Raw genomic sequence first — 18,298 nt, forward strand, 5'->3', positions numbered from 1 at the left:
GTAACATTCAGAAAAGTTTCCAACTTCACTAGTAGTGATTCGATGGCCTCTCCACACAGGACAGTGTTGAGGGCTGCTGGGATGCGGGCAGATGGCCGTTCAGTCACGTGGAGGAGGAGCGAGCTCATTGATAAACCCTGTGTGGGGGGTGGGGAATATCTATCAGAATTAAAAATTCAAATGCACATTCGTCTTTATCATCTCCCTAATGCCTGTTGACATTTTTAAATTTAAAAAGTGTATACAATTCTTAACTCACTGCCTGGGATTTATTCTAAGAAATACTTGCACAGCTGAAAATATTTACAAGCATCTTCACTGAAACAGTGGTTTCTCTTGAAGGAAGTTGAAACTAATGTCTGTTAATTGATGATTATTTGAATGGTGGGCTGTAACCTGCTCCGTGTATGTAGATATTAGAAGATGTTGAAAGATTTCTAACCTGTATTGCAAACGTATTACGACCCAATTTTATGTTTTGTAAAGTACATGAATTTATAGATGACTGAAAAGATACCAAAATAGTAGAATATATATCATTCTATAGGGAAGTGGAGGAGGGACTTCACTAATAGTTTATCCTATTTTATGTATTCTTCAGAATGAGAATGAATTGCTTGTGTCCTTTGAAGCAGGACTCAAAACTACAGTATATATACATATATATAGTTTATTTAGTTTATACCATTCTTGCTAAAATGGGCTCCATATTATTTGTGCACCAGTGTATATATGCATATGTTTACTTAAGAAAAACATAGCCCGGAATGAAAGAGTGTTAACTGGGGTTATCCCTGTGTAATAAGGTTGTGGGTGTTAAAAAAATCCTCTCCCCAGCTCCTTACACTTGATAAGACTAACATAGGTTCATTTTGATTGTCGTCATTAAGAGGGAGGCTGAGTGGACAAGGCCCCGTCCACCTAGAGCCATTGTGACTGGAGCGCCCTCTCCCGAGGGGGTGAACACCCAGGTTTCTTCCAGTCCCGGGCCTGGCACACCTGTTATCCGGGATGGAATCCACGCCGGCTGCGTGTTGTTTGAGCTGTAGGCCGAAGAATGAGACAGTCTTGGAGAGTCTTTGTTTGTTTGTTTAGACGACACTGTTTTCAGCCCTCTTCCTCTCTCATGCACGCATTCCTACCTTCTCTGCTGGCATATCCAGTTAAATTCTCAAACTATTTTCCAAAACCAAATAATCCAACAAGCAAACAGTTCTTGACACTTAGGAGAGAAAAGCAGTCCAGGTTAAAGTGTTTGCAGACCGCCCTGTTTTGTTCTTCAGGGTAAATCATTAAAAAGAAAAACAACTTGCTGAATTAATGAAATGCCTGAGATACACTGTCTTACCTCGTTGTAACTAAGAATCTGTTTTCTATTTAGCCATTCATTTATGATACCTAAAGGTAACCATAATAAACTAAAATATTATAGGAACCGATATTTTGATGTGGTCTTGAAAGATCTTTCTCCTGTCTTGTCCATTGTTAGGAAACACATTCATCAACTATCCCTTCAATATCAACCTTTATCTGGTTTTTCGTAAACACACTTACCATGACATATATATATATATATATATATATATATATATATATATATATAGAAAATTTTTAAAAAATGACAGTCCTTCCATAATATAATGGTTTGCATTGCTGCCCTCCTTCCTAATGTGCATCCACTCAGTCAACGAGGATTATATGTTGACTGTTGATGAGTCAGGCTTCGTGCCGGAGATGCAGGAACCAGAGCCCGGGCTGTGACCTGGGGAAGCTCACAGGCGGGTTGGTGGGAGAGACCACAGTGTGGCCGGGTGCCTTAGGTGGCCCCTGAGGCTTTGTGGGGGTGCTCCATGGGACAGGACTCAGGAGCCCTGTATAAGAAGAGTAAGCCTGGGTTAAGTGGAGTCAACATTTGAATGGTTTTTAATATTGCCAAATTGTTTCTTAAAAGGACTGTATCAGGTTACCAAATCACCAGCAATAAATGAAAGTATCTGATTACTCCCATCCGCCCCAGAACTGTTTCCTCATTATTAAAACAAAACAAAAACAAAACTTGATAGTGTAGTAGGCTTAAAATTAAGCCAGATTATTGTTTTATTTGGCGTTTCTTTTTAATTTTAGTAAAGTTGAACATTTCCCCATATTTTTATTATTTTGCTTTCTCTTGTGGAAATATTTCATTCACTTGGAATCTTGGCATTGTTTTAACTTGTTACTATTTTTTTAAAAAAACAGTTTAGTGAAGGTCAAATTTGCATAACAGACAATGAACCATTTTAAAGGAAAAGGTGTACTAGTGACACCTAGTACATTCCCAACGTTTTGCAGCCACCACCTCCATCCAGCTAGTTCCAAACATCTCCACCACTCCGGAATGCCCGTCGAGTAGTTTCCATTTGCCCCGCTCTCCACCGCCCGGCAACCGCAGCTCTACTGCCTTCGTGGATTCATCTGTACTGGATGGTTCACATTCACAGAGTCGTACTGTATGTGCTGATGTGTGTCTCGCGAGGCATGATGTTTCGGAGGTTCGTCCACTTTGTAGCATGTGGCTGAGTAATATGCCATTGCATGTATACACCACTCTTTGTTCACGCATTCATCCATGATGAAAACTGGAGCTGTTTCCGCGTTTTGGCTATTGTGAATAGTGCTGCATATCCGGGAGGTTCCATGCGAACATGTAATTGTTTGGGTTCCTGTTTTCAGACCTCAGGTATATGAGGAGTAAAATCGTGGGGTCATACAGTGGGTCTGTGTTTAAGGTTTTGAGGAACTGCCAGACTGTTTTCTACAAAGAAAGCTGTACCGTTTTACGTTCTCTCCGGCAATGTACAGGGGTCCCATTTTTCTACATCCTCCTCAACGCTTGTTGTTGTCTGTTTTTTAATTGTAGTCATCCAGTGCGAACCGGTGCCTCATGGTGGTTTTGGTCTGTGTTTCCCTGATGACTAATGGTATTGAGTACTTGTTACTGTTGCACATACTGCTGATACAGTTGAGAAAATGGAAAGGAAAAAAAGCCTTAATTTGAAAAACTTATTTTAAGATTACTTAAATGTCCTTTGAGGGGAAAAAATGTTTATTTAAAATGTAATGAAGCTGCCCAGATCTGGGAATTATCAAGCCATTAATTTTATCTAAACATTTCATAGTTTTCACAATGGACAGATTTCTGAAGCACAGGTTTTTGCCTCCAGTTTTACTTTTAAATTGAGTTTGTTTTCCATTTCTCCGTCACCTGGGTGGATTTGGGCTGAAATCTGTGTCTTTTAGCCAGCAGTCCTCCAAGTGTGGTCCAGGGGCCGACAGCATCGGTGTCACTTGGGACTTGTTAGAAATGCAAATTCTTAGGCTTTCTTGCTGATCTGCTGAGTCCGAAACTCTGTGGGTGCTTTTCCCAACCCTTTGGTTCGCAGGCCAGCGCTCAGTCCACTGAGCTACACCAGCCAGGGCCCAGCCTCCTTTTTAATACGGCTTTCAGATGAGGCTTGGGCACCACTACTCTCAATGGAAGTTTTCAAGTCAACCTTACATCAAAGAACTGGTGGGAGGTGTAATCCACAACTGTGGCCTTATTAGCAGCAACTTTTTTAAAGCTAAAATAGCCAGACTTTACACACACACATACGTATGTATATATGTATATATATACACACACATATATATATCCTCACCCGAGGATATGTTTATTGATTTTAGAGAGAGAAGAAGAGGGGGAGAGAGAGAGAGAGAAACATCAATTAGTCGCCTCTTACACACGCCCTGTTGGAGGATCGAACCTAAAATAGCCAGACGATTGAGTTAAATCATTTTATAGCCTCCTGTTTAAGAATCATATGTATAAATCACATAGTTTTACTTAGAAGTTGCTACTCAGTCAACAAATCACGTCAAAAAAGAGAAATACTTTTCAAGGCCACTTTTGATCTTTGCTTAAGTCTCTAAAGCTCTTAAGAGTTGTGTTCTCGATGGGTATTTTCCTCTTGTCTAGCTGGGCGTCACTTCTTACTTCTTCGGGGCCTGTTGTGAAGGGTGAGTGTGAAGGCCTGTGCAGCACGGCATGTTGCCATTACCGTCGGAGACGAGACACTTCGGGCAGCAGCCAAGGCTCATGCTCAAGCCCGGGCCCCTCCCGTCTTCTCCCTCCAGAGCTTATTAAAGGGACCCTTTGCTTGCCACTTCCTTCGGAAATGGAAGGACACTCAGATGCAAGTGGTGAAGCAGTGGTGAAGCCCATGCTTTTTGGCAACAACCGTGATGGCCATGCGCTGCCCGGTAAACTGCGTGGCTGGAGATGACTTGTGTCCAGGAGAGAGAGGGGTGTGTGTCGCGTAGCCACATGCTTCTTCGATTGCGAATAAGCTTTGCTCCCTGCATAGGCTAATCAAACAGTGGAATAATTTTATCTACTTTGCAGAGTCTTATGAGGATTTCTCTCACATGTCTATATGTGTGGAAGCTTGTGTGGTACGTGGTAAATACTCAGTAAATGTTTCTATGGTAGGATAATTACTGTATGTAAAAATTGACCTTTTTACCTAGAATGTTGTAAGCATCGACATTTTTGTAAATAACATATCTGGGTCCCCACGTCAACAGCACGAGCGGGGTGCCAGTCCAAAGGTGAGTCACCCACAGATACTGCCTCTCAGAAGCCTAGTGGGGAGGAACCATAGAATTGGGTTGGTGGCTTTGGGGAGATTGGGGCAGGCCTGCTAAAGCCCTCCAGATTTAAAACCTGCAGGTTGGGATGAGCGCATGTGAGGAATGAGTGTGAGACAAGAAGAGCCAGACGATCTGAAGAGAGACTTTTTAGTGTGGGGGCTGAGTGCTCTGTGGGATGAGAGAGAACAGGAGCTGCAGGAGAACTACTGGAGAGCAGTTGACGGGGGAGGTGGCAGAGCAGGGGCGATGGAGGGGGTGAAGGGCAGGAGGTGGGCAGGCGTCTGAGTGGAGGGGGTACATGAGGGATGACGAGGGGGTCGGAGGAGAGCGTGACAGAGGAGCCTGGTTAGACAACCAGTGACACTGCTTAGCAGCTGCGGGACAGGACTGGTGAGTCCTTCGAGTCTTGGGGGGCAGGCCCCTCCTTGACCCACCTCGCCAGGGGCCTTTCCTGGCTGGCAGTTCTGTCCACTATGATTCCTTTGGAAGAGTTAATTCCCTAAAAGACACAGAACTAATCTTGTTACCCTGGTTTGCACAATTTCTCTAAAAGGCCGTTTTCTCACTTCTGCCACTATTCTCTTTCCTCTTCCTCTCCCTCTTGTGTTCCTTGGGGTTGCTGGTTCCCCTGGCTACGGCAGTGATGGAAACACAGAGGTCGTGTTGGGGGGACTAATCAACATCATTAGAAATTACAATTCTTTCAGAACTGTAGAAAGATTTCTGGTATTTTCCTCTCCCATTAAAATTCAAATAGTGAACCCCATCTTACTGTGTGGGCAAATTCCATAGTAATCAGGTGACAATACAACCTTGAACTTTGGAGCTGAATTGGCTAAACGATGACAGCAAGATGCTACCAAGTAAAAGCGACTGATCAGACCTGTCACATTCATGCTAAACCATGCGTGTAGGGGGGCTGAATTGTGGCAAGAGTTTTATTAACCTGAAAATGGTTTCTCCCTGATAAGTGCTTTTTCATGTAGTGCAAATGGTACAAACTCAGTTTTTCCGAATTTGTGCTTGCCCATACGTAGTATTCACCATCGTGTAACTACGAAGAGTAAATATATATATGTGTGGCATCTCATGTCACAGGACACGTATCCGTGCTGTGACAATAAACATTATATGACGGAGTGTGTAAAAGATTGATACAGTGCCCAGAAAGAGAGGAAATGCCAGGCAAAGTTCAAATTTCATACATAAACTTTGGCAAAGGGCCGCAGTGAATTACCATTTTCCTTACATCAGTCACGGTGCAAAAGAAGACTTTTTTTAAGCAAAGAGTAATCTCTGGAATTTTGCAGAGAGACTCTTGTTAACTTTAGGCTTTTTGCAGGATGTTGCTGCTTTGTGGGAAACCAATAAAAACAAACTCCGTCCATTTTTACTCCCTTCACATCAAAGGGAGATTGAATGTTTCCAAGACTGGGCAAAACAAGAGGAAGAAATTTAGAAGCTAATCAACATTTCTGCTCACTCTATCTGTTGTGTTTGTTCTAATTCATATCTTTTTCATTTTGAAATACATCTGTTATTTCTTTTTGTTGTGTTTCTCCTTAGTATATCATAGAAATATTGAATATGTTCCCTGCATCAAGATAAAGCATAACCGAATGCTGAATTTTGCTTAGTGCTTGAGAATGTCGTTCTGTTGATAGCTCCTGATTTGGATCAGAATTAAATCCTAAAATTGTGAAATTTACATCTGTTTACTTAGTGGGTTTTACTTAATGAGAGAGTGTGGAGAAAAGATATGTATTAAGTTGATTGTGGAAGTGACACTGCAGAGAAAGTTTTATGTGAAACTTTCCAGGAACGGAAACGTCTGAATTTTTAAGTGAGTTCACAATTGCACGTTTCTTCGAGATGTAATTCTAGTCTTAGAACAGTGACAGGTAATAAAATGCTTATTACTGCTGAACAATTAATGGGAAAAGCTGGATTATTTCCAAGTACAGTCGAGTTTCCATAGCTTGTAATTAGAGCACATGTTCTGAAGCTTTTGTGACTTCGGGTGTTTGCAGTATTAAATATATTCATATCATAGCCGCGATTAAACGTGTTCATTTGGTGTCAGGATTTAACTCGCATAGCAGCTCCCTTTTGTCACTTAAACTCACCGTTTCTGTGTCTTCTTATTTGTCATTTTTTAGACATACCTTTCAGGCAGCATTGCTAAAGAGTTAGGGAAAGAGAATCCTTTGTCAAGAGAAAATGCAATTTTTCTGGCCAGTTTCTATAAGATGGAATTTGAGCACAATTCTAAGCACTCTTTTTTTTTTTTTTAAACTCAGATTGAGTTCAAATTGACTCCAGGTTTACAGAATAAATATGGCAAGCTGCCTTGTTTGGGCACATTGTTTAACATGTCTGAGTTTCACTTCACTCATCTCGTATGTATATTGAAGTTTACCGTTTGTCCGGTATTACACTGTTTATTCTCATTTACACTTCACCCCCGCCAACCCCCACTTTTAGAAAGTAGATTGGGAAACGGGCTTTTAAGGTTACAAACCTGACCTAGGTTGTGGAGCAGAACATGATTTGCCCCAGGTCTCTGATGCCGAATTTCAAGCTCTTAACTTTCCAGCCAGCAGTTGCCAGGTCCTGCAGAATTTCCTGGAGAGCTGGGTGAAACACGCATCGCTGGGCCCTCGGGTTTGGGATTCTACATGCAGGCCCCGTGGCGTGTGGTCTCTAACCAGGCCCTGGGCGTGGAAGCTGCTGGCTGTGGGATCCGCTCTGCGAACCGCCGTCTACACTGGGCTGCCGGACTCGGTTCCTCTGGGGAGCACGTGAGGCAGGTCACTCGTGCTTGTGTTGAGTCACTAACCTTGACTGGCTATGTGCCACGCCCCAGACACCGTTCCAGAGAAATCCCCTTTCACCCTCCCCTTCACCTTAGGAGGCAGATGAGGTGTACGGAGAGGACAGGGGTGTGATCCCCACTTGGGGAAGGAAGCTGATGCTGAGAGAGGCACCCCGGGGGTGGCCTCACAGTGGGCCAGTGGCAGGGCCAGTGGCCTTCTGTCCTCTGGACTGGCTTTGGAGGCCAGAGCTCCGGAGCCGTCTCAGACCAGGCTTCGTGCTAAGGGACGACTGAGGGAAGGAAGACCCTTCCTTCCTTTCCCCCGTCGGTGCTTTCTGTCCTTTGGGGAGGGCTGTTGCAGGCCAGGCCTGGGGGGAAGGGTCTCCCCCGTTTCACGTCGTTCTCCCAGCGTTCTCAGTGTGGACGGCGCAGTTTGTTATTCTGATGAATGATGCGATTCCGTAAGTGACCTGCGTCTCTGTCCAGCCATGAGATCCTTGGTGTTTGTTCGCACGGATTGAAGGGATTCCAGGAGGCTTTAGATGTAGGAACTGTGGTGGGTGCCAGTGCACTGAATTAGAACAAGTGTCAGCCGATGTTGGCCGCTCTACAGCCGGGCATCTCTAGCCTGTGGTGCTAGCCTGCTCCGACAGCCAAGGGAACTCTCACCAGAGCAAAAGGGAAGGAAGTGAGGGAGGAAATCAACCCGTGGTTAAGTCTGAACCCTGTCCTCTGCTTAGGAAACTGTAGTTTCCCATTTGTTTTAAAGCTTTAAGAGTAAGCCTATAAGGCTGTTTCAAAAGGTTCTCACCTTGATATATCACGCTGATACATAAATACGTTGTATGTTTGGTTCCATCAGAAATCTTGTTGAATGATGATTATGTGCAATGTACTTGTAAAAATAAGATGTTTGTTCCTCCTCTCGAGAACTCCTAGTGGCCTCACCATCGAGCATTTAGGAATTTGAATGTCCTGAGTAATGTCCTGACCTGAGATTGGCGCAGCCTGGTGTTGGCCTCGTCACAGAGGTGCTGATGGGACTACTTCACGATGCCAGGGTTCAAATCCTGGGACAGGCTTTTCTCTTTAATGGGATGGCTGTTTGATTGTAGAGCTGGACAGAGCTAGGTCCCAGCCCTCCCGACTCTGTGCTTGGACTCCTCCCTGATTTAAGATGGCCTTATTTATTTATTGTATAAATTTATCTCCTAATCTTAAACTGTGAACTCTCAAAAGGATATTATGGCTTATTGCTACTTTTTTGGATGTCCATTTCTGTATTTTCTCCCTTTTTTTTTTCTTCTTTAAGATTTCAAACACAGCGGTGCAAACTCCAGAAATAGTCAACCACCACAAGGAACTGCAGCCCGGACCCAGCGTGTGATTTGTGTGCTGGGCTTTGGCTATCGGTCTGACGTGCGTTTCTTCTGATTTGTTGCAGGTTAACGAAGCCCCTGTCGTTTGCTGACTGTGTTGGGGATGAGCTGCCATGGGGCTGGGAAGCGGGGTTCGACCCTCAGATCGGTGTCTACTACATCGATCACATCAACAGTAAGTTTTTCTCTTCGGTAAAAGCAACTGCATCTGAAAAGCAGTCCCCCCAGATCTAGAGTCATACGAAAGAGTAAACATTTTACGAAGGGACTTTCTTTAATTTGCCCCCCAGTTTCTCCGTGACTAACATTTAGCTGAAATGCCCAGTTCGGAAGTTGGTGCCTGTGTGTAGATGCACCAAATTAGCGGGCCGTCTGGCCCCTCTTCCCGTGACCACGTCACCTTCGGGCGGGCAGTGGTGCCGTCTGGTCTAGTGGCGCCGCTGTGTGTGGCGGCGGGGTCAAGGGCAGGACGAGGCTCACTGCCACCTCGGGCAGGGGCAGCTGTCGCTGTGGAAAAGCCCGAAACCCTCATCTTGTTTGTTTCCTGATTTCTTTGAGGTTGGAAGGGGAGCACCTCTCACTTTAATAGCTTTTTAGAAACTTTATTTTTATTGTTGACACTATTACAGATGTCCCCATTTCCCCCCCTTTCCCACCTCCACCCAGCCCCAGCACCCCCTTCCCTCTGGCCTCCACCACACTGTTGCCTCTGTCCGTGGGTTATGCATGTATTCAGGTGCTTCGGCTAATCCCTTCCCCTTCTTTCATCCGTTCCCCGCCTCTGTCGCGAGCCCTCTGTGCCCAGCCCCCAGGCACTCCCTCTTGGTTCCTCCTGCTCGGGCCCCAGTGCTTCCCAGAGGCCATCCTGGTCCCCAGCTCCCCCTGGGTGGGACCCATGGGACCCACCCCCACCCCCACTCTGAAGTAGGTGCCCTGTCCCAGTATTTCTGTAATGCCAGGGATTTGGGGATTCTTAAAATTCTCTTGTCATACCCATTTAAATTATTTATTTGTATGTTTCTCTCACTAAAGTGTGAGCTTCTTGTGGCTAGCAACTGCATCTCCGTTTCTTTATCCTTGGGTACCTAGTGTAATGATAAACTCTCACACGTTCGAAAGGAAAAGCTTTATTGTTTAACTCACAGATTAAAAGCTTTCTGTTTGTTTTTTAATAAAGTGCATTTCAAGTATAAATCATGCTTCAGAAAGCGCCATTCTGAATATTTAACATCTTAACGCTGAGAATACAAATGTGTAGGTCTACCGTTTTGCTGCAGTGCGGTAATGGTAGCCTCGCGGCCTGATGGATTTGCTATGCCCTGAAGTGCCTGAATCACCCACAGCAAGTAGTTCCCCCACTAACACAGGCCTGCCCCAGCATCTCATTAATCTTGAAGACAGTCCTGGGAAGTAGTTCAGGGAGCAAATGGTAGTATCTTCTCCTACCAGCTGGTCCACACATATGTTACGTCCTGATAATGAATAGTTTCAGCATTATTTTCTCTTTGTTTTAATTTAAAAAAATGAAATAAAGAATGTTTGGCTGTTTAATACCATTTCTATGTAGCACTATTAAATATCTAGAAGTAAAAGATTTGACCTTGACATTGATAGTCATAATAGGCCTTAAGTGTTTTGTGATGGAATTCACCTTTGCGTGGGGGTGTGGGTGGAGTCGGGGTACAGATGTTGGTGCGGGATAACTAACCAGAAGGTACAGCTGAAGTGCTGTTTATAGGGTTTTGATATTACTGAAACCAGAAGTAAATAACTTTTGGGTAATGTCAGAGTTGCACCCTAACTTTTTTGCCTTTTCTTTAGTAATTGAGGTCTCATTTACATGTAAGAAAATGCACGGCTGTTTGGTGTGTATTTCAGCGAATTTTGGCAAAGGCCATTCGGTTAAGGTGTGGAGTGTGCTCATCACCCCAGTAAGTCCTTTCCTGCCTGTCCCCAGCCCTGGTGCTGCACGCGGCCCTGCTTCCTGTCACCACGGCTTAGCTCTAGCTAGTCCAGAGCTCCACCTAAATGGAGTGCGTTCCTCGCTGCAGATAGAGTCCTCACTCGACCTATTTGAAAGGGTGTACTACTGACGCTGCCATCTCGGGGGGAATGCTAATCACAGTACACGCATCTGACAAAGAACCCAGAACCAGACATGGAAATAACGCCTGGAAATCAACATTAAAAAGACAGCCCAATTTAAGAATGGGCAACAAACTCGGAGCCTTCCTCGGCTCTCCTCTCTGTCCCCTTCCCCCATGTGTCTGGCCGCCGCGAGCCCCTTTCCTCGTGTTCTGGCCCCAGCCTCCCACACAACCGACACTGCCCATGACCCACACTGCCCATGGCTGCCACTGCCTGAGGACCACATGGGGGAACGCGCCGCCCCCAGGGCCTCTCGGGGACGGCCACAGCGCTTAGTCTTGCACCCCACCTTCCAGCGCGCCTTCAGGAAGAGTGAGTCCAGGGCTCTGGGAGAGCCAGGGGGTCCGGGTGGTAAAACTAACAGAGATGGGGCTCCCGCCGTGTGACTGGCCTGTGGATTTCTAGTTCCTTCCACAAGATTCCTTGTGTACTACTGTTTAGAGTCTTCTTTGAGTGCTTCATGTATTCCATCCGTGCTTTTGGGGTGCGACTAGTGGGGGAGACTGAGGGGATGCCTGTGTATTGTCATCGACCAACTCCTCTGTGTCACCGTCCAAGCAGCGCAAGGGCCCGGGCTGGATGGGCCTTCCTCGCGTGAAGGTGATGCTTTACGTGGAGCTGCGGCCTTTAGCAGAAAGGAAATGAATGTGGGGCCCTTCCGTGTTACCTGTCTTATTGCATCCTCTGTATTTTCCTGCGAGGATAAACTGTTAAGGTTTGCTAGAAAGAAAAAGTGTACATACTTAAAATATGCTAGCAAATTGTGTTACGGGGGTAATGACACTAACAGTTGGTAGTTGTGTCACTACTGTGTGAGAATTTACAAATTCCGTATCATTGTCAAGGTCAGGGCCTCTTCTTGGCGTAGGTGAGCATGCCTTTCTCCTTGTGGCTCTTTTCCTTGCGTTAGACCATTCTTTCTCTCCTCAGTGGCCTTGTGTTTCTTCTGTGAGTGCCTGTGTCTTGTCATTCCCCAGAGGTGGGGCCTCTCCCTCATCCCCGGGCTGTCCTTGACCTGCCGTGGTTTTCCCTTTGTGTGGCTGCGCAGCTGACTCTCTGTGTTTCTGGCCCTGATGCTCCTGGTGCTTTGTCAGACATTTCCAGTCACGGGACACTGCTACCTCTTTTGCCATCGAATCTTCAAAACTAACAGGTACAAATGGGATTCTTCAGTTTTCCCTTTGATTTTATGATTTTTTGAAATAGCATAGTCTTCATAGTTACTAAACTGAAATATTTAGAACCATCTTGTCAATCCTTGATGATTTTTTTCTCCACTCTATAATCTCAGGTTTGGCCCTTCAGCCCCTTCCCACGGCTGTTTTCCTCGTTCACACCCTCATTACCTGTGCCCTTTGTTCTTGTCCCTTTAAGGACCACATTTTATAAACGTAATAGGTGTGCATAGGAGAAAAGCAGAAAACGTAGGTAAATAAAAGGAAGAAAAAATTATCCATATTTACACAACCCACAGATAACTAAGTATCCTGAACCTTTTAGTGCATATCCTTCCAGACTTTTCATATTGATATACACACGCACAGAGTTTTAAATATATTTTATACTCAACTGGAATTATACCATACAGACAGTTTTATAAACTGCTTTTCTTCACTTAATATATAATCTCTCATCAAAAAAAAATTTGCAATCAATCCCATCAACTCTTTTCATGGTAGGACCTCACATATTTAGGAGATGATCTTCCTAAACTACGGCTAAGATCCTTCCGTGCCCTTGCCTAGAACCTTCCTGCGGCACATCATTGCTCACCAATGAGTTTCCTGTGTCAACCTGACACTAGGAAACCGTAGCTAGTCCCTCTGGGAGGGCGGGGGGAAAGGAGAAAGTGTAGCAGAATGCGGAACAAACCACCTTCGCACTAACAGCAAAGGACTGTAGGAGCACCCTCTCTATCCTGAAGGGGGTGCAGCTGGGCTACTTGGGGAAGGGGCTTTAAGCTGATCCTCAAGAGCGAGTTAACCAGGCCTCGAGAGCAAGGGGACGGGTGGGGATCGGGGCTGGCAGAAGGAGAAACTTCCCAGAAGAAGAAAGACCACAGTAAAAAAGGCCTGGAGAGGCCACAGAAAGCAGGCTTGATGAAAGACAGACAAGAAATTCAGTGTAGCTGAGGGCGGCTGTGGATGGGGTGGGGAGCAGGGCAGAGGAAGGAATAAACGGGCTGGGGCCTGGAGGGACTCTTGTCTGGACCGTCCAGGGCCCTGTGTAATCGCCGCCTGCTCCCTGGGACCTCACTTCCCCAGCCGGAGGAAGCCTGTGCTTCTTGGAATCACCTTGGCACTGAGCCGTGCCCCTGTCCGTCCCTCTCCAGGCCCCTTGCTGTCTGCTGCAGGGAGTGGCTTCTAAAATCCATGTGTCCCCATTTCTTCTGTATTACATAAGTTCTTGGAAGGAAAGCGTCATGCCTTAACATCTTGTTTCCCCTATTGCATGTGGCGGGTGGTGAATGATTGTCTGTAGAGGTGGTGAGCAGGTTGTGGTGTAGTGAACAGGTTTCTGATGGAGGCACAGGAAGAGCGAATTGTTGACAAGAACCTGAAAGGGGATGAGGATGGGGAGGGACTGGCTAAAACAAAACAAAAACTGTCCCCGATTGCTGGAGAAGTCACTTCGCAAATACTAATAATTTACTTCGAGTGTAAGAGAGTTAAAGCTGGCTACTGTTTTTAAAGCTTCAACATTTTTTACAAAAAGAGCATAATTAGATTCTAAAAAATAACCCATCTAATGCATTTTCAGAAACCACACAGATCGAAGATCCGAGAAAACAATGGAGAGGGGAGCAGGAGAAGATGCTCAAGGACTATCTCTCAGTGGCGCAGGACGCCCTCAGGACGCAGAAGGAGCTGTACCACGTGAAGGAACGAAGACTGGCCTTGGCCCTCGACGAGTACGTGAGACTGAATGATGCCTACAAGGAAAAGTCCAGTTCCCACACCAGCTGTAAGTACAGTGTGGCTCTTCGCTTGCGACATGGGGACCAACCTGTAGAGAACAGAAGGGCCCTGGGTCCCTGTGGAGTTTCACTCTGGGTCCTGTCCCTTCCTCAGCAGGAAGGGTGCGGAGGGCTCACCACAGACTTCTCAGGAGTGCCCAGCGGCCCCCTTCCAGATCCGCCTCTCCTCTTTGGGGGGTCCCGGATCTCGGATACCAGATCCCGGATCCCGGATCCCTTCTGTTTTTGCTCCTCCTTCTGCCTGGAGGCCTTTCACTCATTGCTGAGTCCGTTTTTACCCTTTCAGATCAAGGCCAGTAATTGAGCCCTATTGCTGCTCTTGTGCAGGATTTGTGGTGGGGAGGGCCTGCAACCGTGAGCTAGAGTCACTTTTCTGTTGACCCCTGAGCTGACCTGGCTTTCTCATCTCGAAAACCAATCATCCGAGGCTGGCCTTGTTTAAAGAAGCAGCGTGAAGGGCTCAGAAGCGCTCCATTTCTGGAAAATGGGAAGCCCTGATAAACTGTATCCATAGCAAGGACTTTTGAGATTTCATATGTTGGTATAAAATCCAGAAGGAAATGAAGTTCCAGGGTCTTTATGACCTTTGTCTTTCTTTAGTTTTTAAAAAAAAAATTATGAAGGTTTGGAGATTACTTTTTATATTTAGGTGTCTGATGAATGACAATAAAGAAACTATAAAGTAAGCAGGTATCTGCAGAAGCATGGGAATCTGGTTGTTTTAGCGTTTGTCAAGCTCTGAGCTGAGAACTAGTCGTGTAACCTTGCTTTTCTTTTTTGTCTTTGCAAAGTGTTCTCAGGATCTTCATCTAGCACTAAATATGACCCTGATATTTTAAAAGCTGAGATCTCCACTACACGCCTAAGGGTAAGATGTTTTTTACTGTGGTTCTACGTTGAACATAAGTGTGGGCTGTGAAGGTGGGAAGGGGCATTGGTGGTCACCTGTCAGGTCCAACGCAGGAGCCTCCTCCACCTACTCTCGATGGGCGGTGCTTCTGCCTGTGTTAGAACAGATTGTCCTCGTTATGGAGATGGAGAGCATTCCACTCCTGGGCAGTTTCACTAGTTGCAGTTAGTAGAAAACCTGAGTCTCCATAACTTTTCCTCATCGTGCTGGAATGTGTCTTCCAGAGTGGAGCCCGCTTGCTCTTTCATCAGACAGCCCAGTACTTAATTAAAGATGCCCAAACTCCTTGTCGCCAAGCCATTCCTGTCTAGAACTTTACTGGTCTCTCTCACTTCTGCATGGGTTGTGTTTCCTCATCTGTACCCTGAATCTTTTTGACCAAACTGCTGTTAAAGCCACAGCTTGTTTATCCTTGATTTGTGGAGTCTTAAAGACTATTCACCAAGTAAATAAATTCATGTAGCCATGACCTCCATCGTGAAATGGGTTATTACCATGTCTCCAGAAGTCCCCAATGTATCCGTTCAAGGTCATTACCTTTCCCTCCAAAGGTAACGCTGGCCTCAGCAACACCGTAGGTTAGTTTTTGCCTGCTTTGAACTTTGTGAGGCTGGAATTCCACCATATGTATTATGTGATGGCTTCTTTTGCTCAACCACAGTTTGAGATTCATCCACAAAAAACTTGTATTGCTGACAAGCATTCCACTTTGGGGTGCATACCGTAAATTCTTTCTCTTCTACTATTGATGTACATGACAGCTTATTCCAATTTCTGGTAATTAAAAATTAATGTCTTAGTGCACATGTGTAGTATGCGTGTATTTCGGGGCACATGTGTGCACATGTTTCTGTTATACAACTGGGAATGAAAGTGCTGTGTCAAAAAAATATTTATAGCTTCAACTTTAGCAAATGCTTACAAATGATTTGGGGCTTTCTTTCTAATATCTGTTCTTAAAGCTCAAAATTAATTTCTGCGCATGGCTTTTGCCTATAACCTGCAGGTTTTGAGTTTTGTATTTTTATTATCAATCAGTTCAAAATATTTTCTAACTTTTGTAACTTCCTTATGATTAGAGTATGCTTAATTTTTAAATAGTTGGGGAGATCCTTATTCTTTACTATTGATTTCAGCTTACTTCCACTGCATATTTTTCAGTTCTAAAATTTCTATTTGATTATTTTTTCTACTTGTCCTAATTCTGAACATTGACATATAATTTTTTAAACAACATAGGTCACAGTTGCTTTTCAAATTCCATGTCTTGATTAGTATAGTACTTAGGTTTCCTATATGTTGCATTCTTCAGTGTGGTCAGGGGAATGGTTTTGATTTGGGGTCAATATTTGACTTCTTATGGCTGCTTATTTTTTAATTAAAGGTCGTATATCATGTATGGAAAAGTATAAAGATAATTTGAAGTTTGGAAAGATCTTGTCATCCTTCAGAGAGAATTTAGTTGTGCTTTTCATAGGCAGGTAGTCCAGAGACATCCAGTTTTGATTCAATCAGGATTTGAGCTGTCTGCAATCTAGGTTTCATTCCTTTTCGAAGAGTGGGTCTATTTCCAGTTTACCCTTTCTCTTAAGGCAGAGCTCTTCAAAATCCCAGGTGAACTCCTGGAGTGTTTTAGCGGGACCCTTTCAGCATGATGGAGGCCGCACTCCTGCTCTCTCCCCACGCTTCCTGGCGCCGTCGGCTGGACTGCCTGTAGTTCCCTGAGCTCTGGCCTCTCACGCGCTGCCTCCTCCCAACTTGTCACGGGCAAACGCCTGTAAAGGAAAAACAGTGTCCCGTCTGGGTAACAACTGTGGGTCTTTCACACAAGTTCTAGTTCGCCAGTGTCTTTAAATCGATGTTTTGTTTTGTTTTCCTCACAACTTTTCTATTTATTCTCAGAAAAAGAGTGTGAAAAACGTTAGTCTCTATTTTCGGGAAGTGAAGGCCCTCTTCAGTTTGGATTTCTGGGTTCGTTAGGGCCTTTGATAGACGGGTTCTGTGTCTTTCTACCACAGACACCCTCCCATGTATCGGGGCCCTTTACTGGGCCAGCGCGCCCACGTCCTCTGTACCTTTCTCGGGAATATCGCGAGGTGGGTCGTCAGATGCCAGTGGTGGCTGTCAGTCTGTGCTGTCTGTCCGTTTCTCCCACTAGACTAGATACCTTATCTAAACAAGGGAAATGGAGGTGTTTGTCCAAGCTTACTCGTAACCACCTCCACACCCACTTGAGCTGTGCATGTCCCAGGAAGTTATTACTTACCACCCTTTGAAAGTTTAACCATTTTTCACAGTTCTTATCTTTGTAAGACACGTGGTAAAGGGCATAACGGCAATAGGCTGCTGTGGTTTGTTCATGTAAACGCCGCTTTAGGAAAGATGCAAACCAAGGAAGGGATTTAAAAACAAAACACACAGGGTATTTCATATGAAGCCTTTTAGAAGGAAAGGGCGCCCCCTCTCCATTGGGGAGACCCCACGAGGTCACATCCTCAGCCCCGTCTCCTCAGGCAGCAGAATCTCTTAGATGAAGCTCACTCCATGCCAGGTGTGATCTGCTTTTGCTCGCGGCAGCCTGCATTCATTTGCATATTTCATCACTGTGACCGCCGAGGTGAGTCAGACGGGCAGGCGTGCCCTGAGAAGACGCTTCCCTCACGAAGCGGATGGAGGACAGTCATCAATAACTAATAAAGATCGGAAGTGACACTCTTCGTCTCCTGCCTCAGTGAATGGGTGCTTGTTTAACCCTTCCCGTCGGTGGGAAGGCTCCCCTAGCACTCTGGCCCTGGTGGCCTGGGTCGCTCTTGCGACACTTCGGGTCACGGCCTGAGCCCGGAGTAGCCCACGGTGCACTCTCTCTGCAGTGTGCGCGGCTCGGCCGGGCGGCCCTCTCCGAAGCGGGCGGGTAACGTGGCAGAGTCTCACGGATTTGGGTAAAATGGCCTGTTGGGCTGGCCTACCCTGTGGCCATGGCGCATGGACTACTCCCTTTCACAAATTCATGCCACAGAAGGAGTAACTCGTGAGTGAACTCACTGTTCGTTGTGTTGGTGTCTCAGAGCGCCCGACTGTGTTTTGCTCACAGTAACAATTATTTTTTCGGCAAAGCCAACACTGGCTTCACACCTCATTAGGTTGATGCAGCAGTATTGGCAGGTCAGGCGTGCCCGTTTGTTGTACTGAATCGGAAGTTATGGGTCCCGTGTTTGGGAACCAGGTATTAGGAACACCTGCCTAAACCATCTGTGTGTATTATTTTATGTTATGGTCCTAGGTATTGGTGATCATTCGGTTTCAGTTTCTTCCTAGGCCAAGCAGGGGGACAGTAACTCCCTGGCATCCTAATTCTAGTTGTTGAAGTGCTGAAATCAATCAATCAATACTTTTTAAAA

At 45.4% G+C, this 18,298-nt stretch overlaps 1 protein-coding gene across 1 annotated transcript in view; it reads left to right on the plus strand.

Annotated features, from left to right (window-relative positions):
• WWC2 (WW and C2 domain containing 2) overlaps window positions 1–18,298 on the plus strand; it is a 129,205-nt gene that overhangs the window by 56,556 nt on the left and 54,351 nt on the right. Inside the window, exons 2-4 of the mRNA XM_053916707.2 lie at window positions 8,931–9,040; window positions 13,774–13,977; window positions 14,782–14,858. Coding sequence (XP_053772682.1) covers window positions 8,931–9,040; window positions 13,774–13,977; window positions 14,782–14,858 — 391 coding nt within the window. The remainder of the gene's footprint in view (window positions 1–8,930; window positions 9,041–13,773; window positions 13,978–14,781; window positions 14,859–18,298) is intronic.

Source organism: Desmodus rotundus, chromosome 13, assembly GCF_022682495.2.
Source record: "Desmodus rotundus isolate HL8 chromosome 13, HLdesRot8A.1, whole genome shotgun sequence".
In the NCBI taxonomy this organism is placed as follows: Eukaryota; Metazoa; Chordata; class Mammalia; order Chiroptera; family Phyllostomidae; genus Desmodus; species Desmodus rotundus.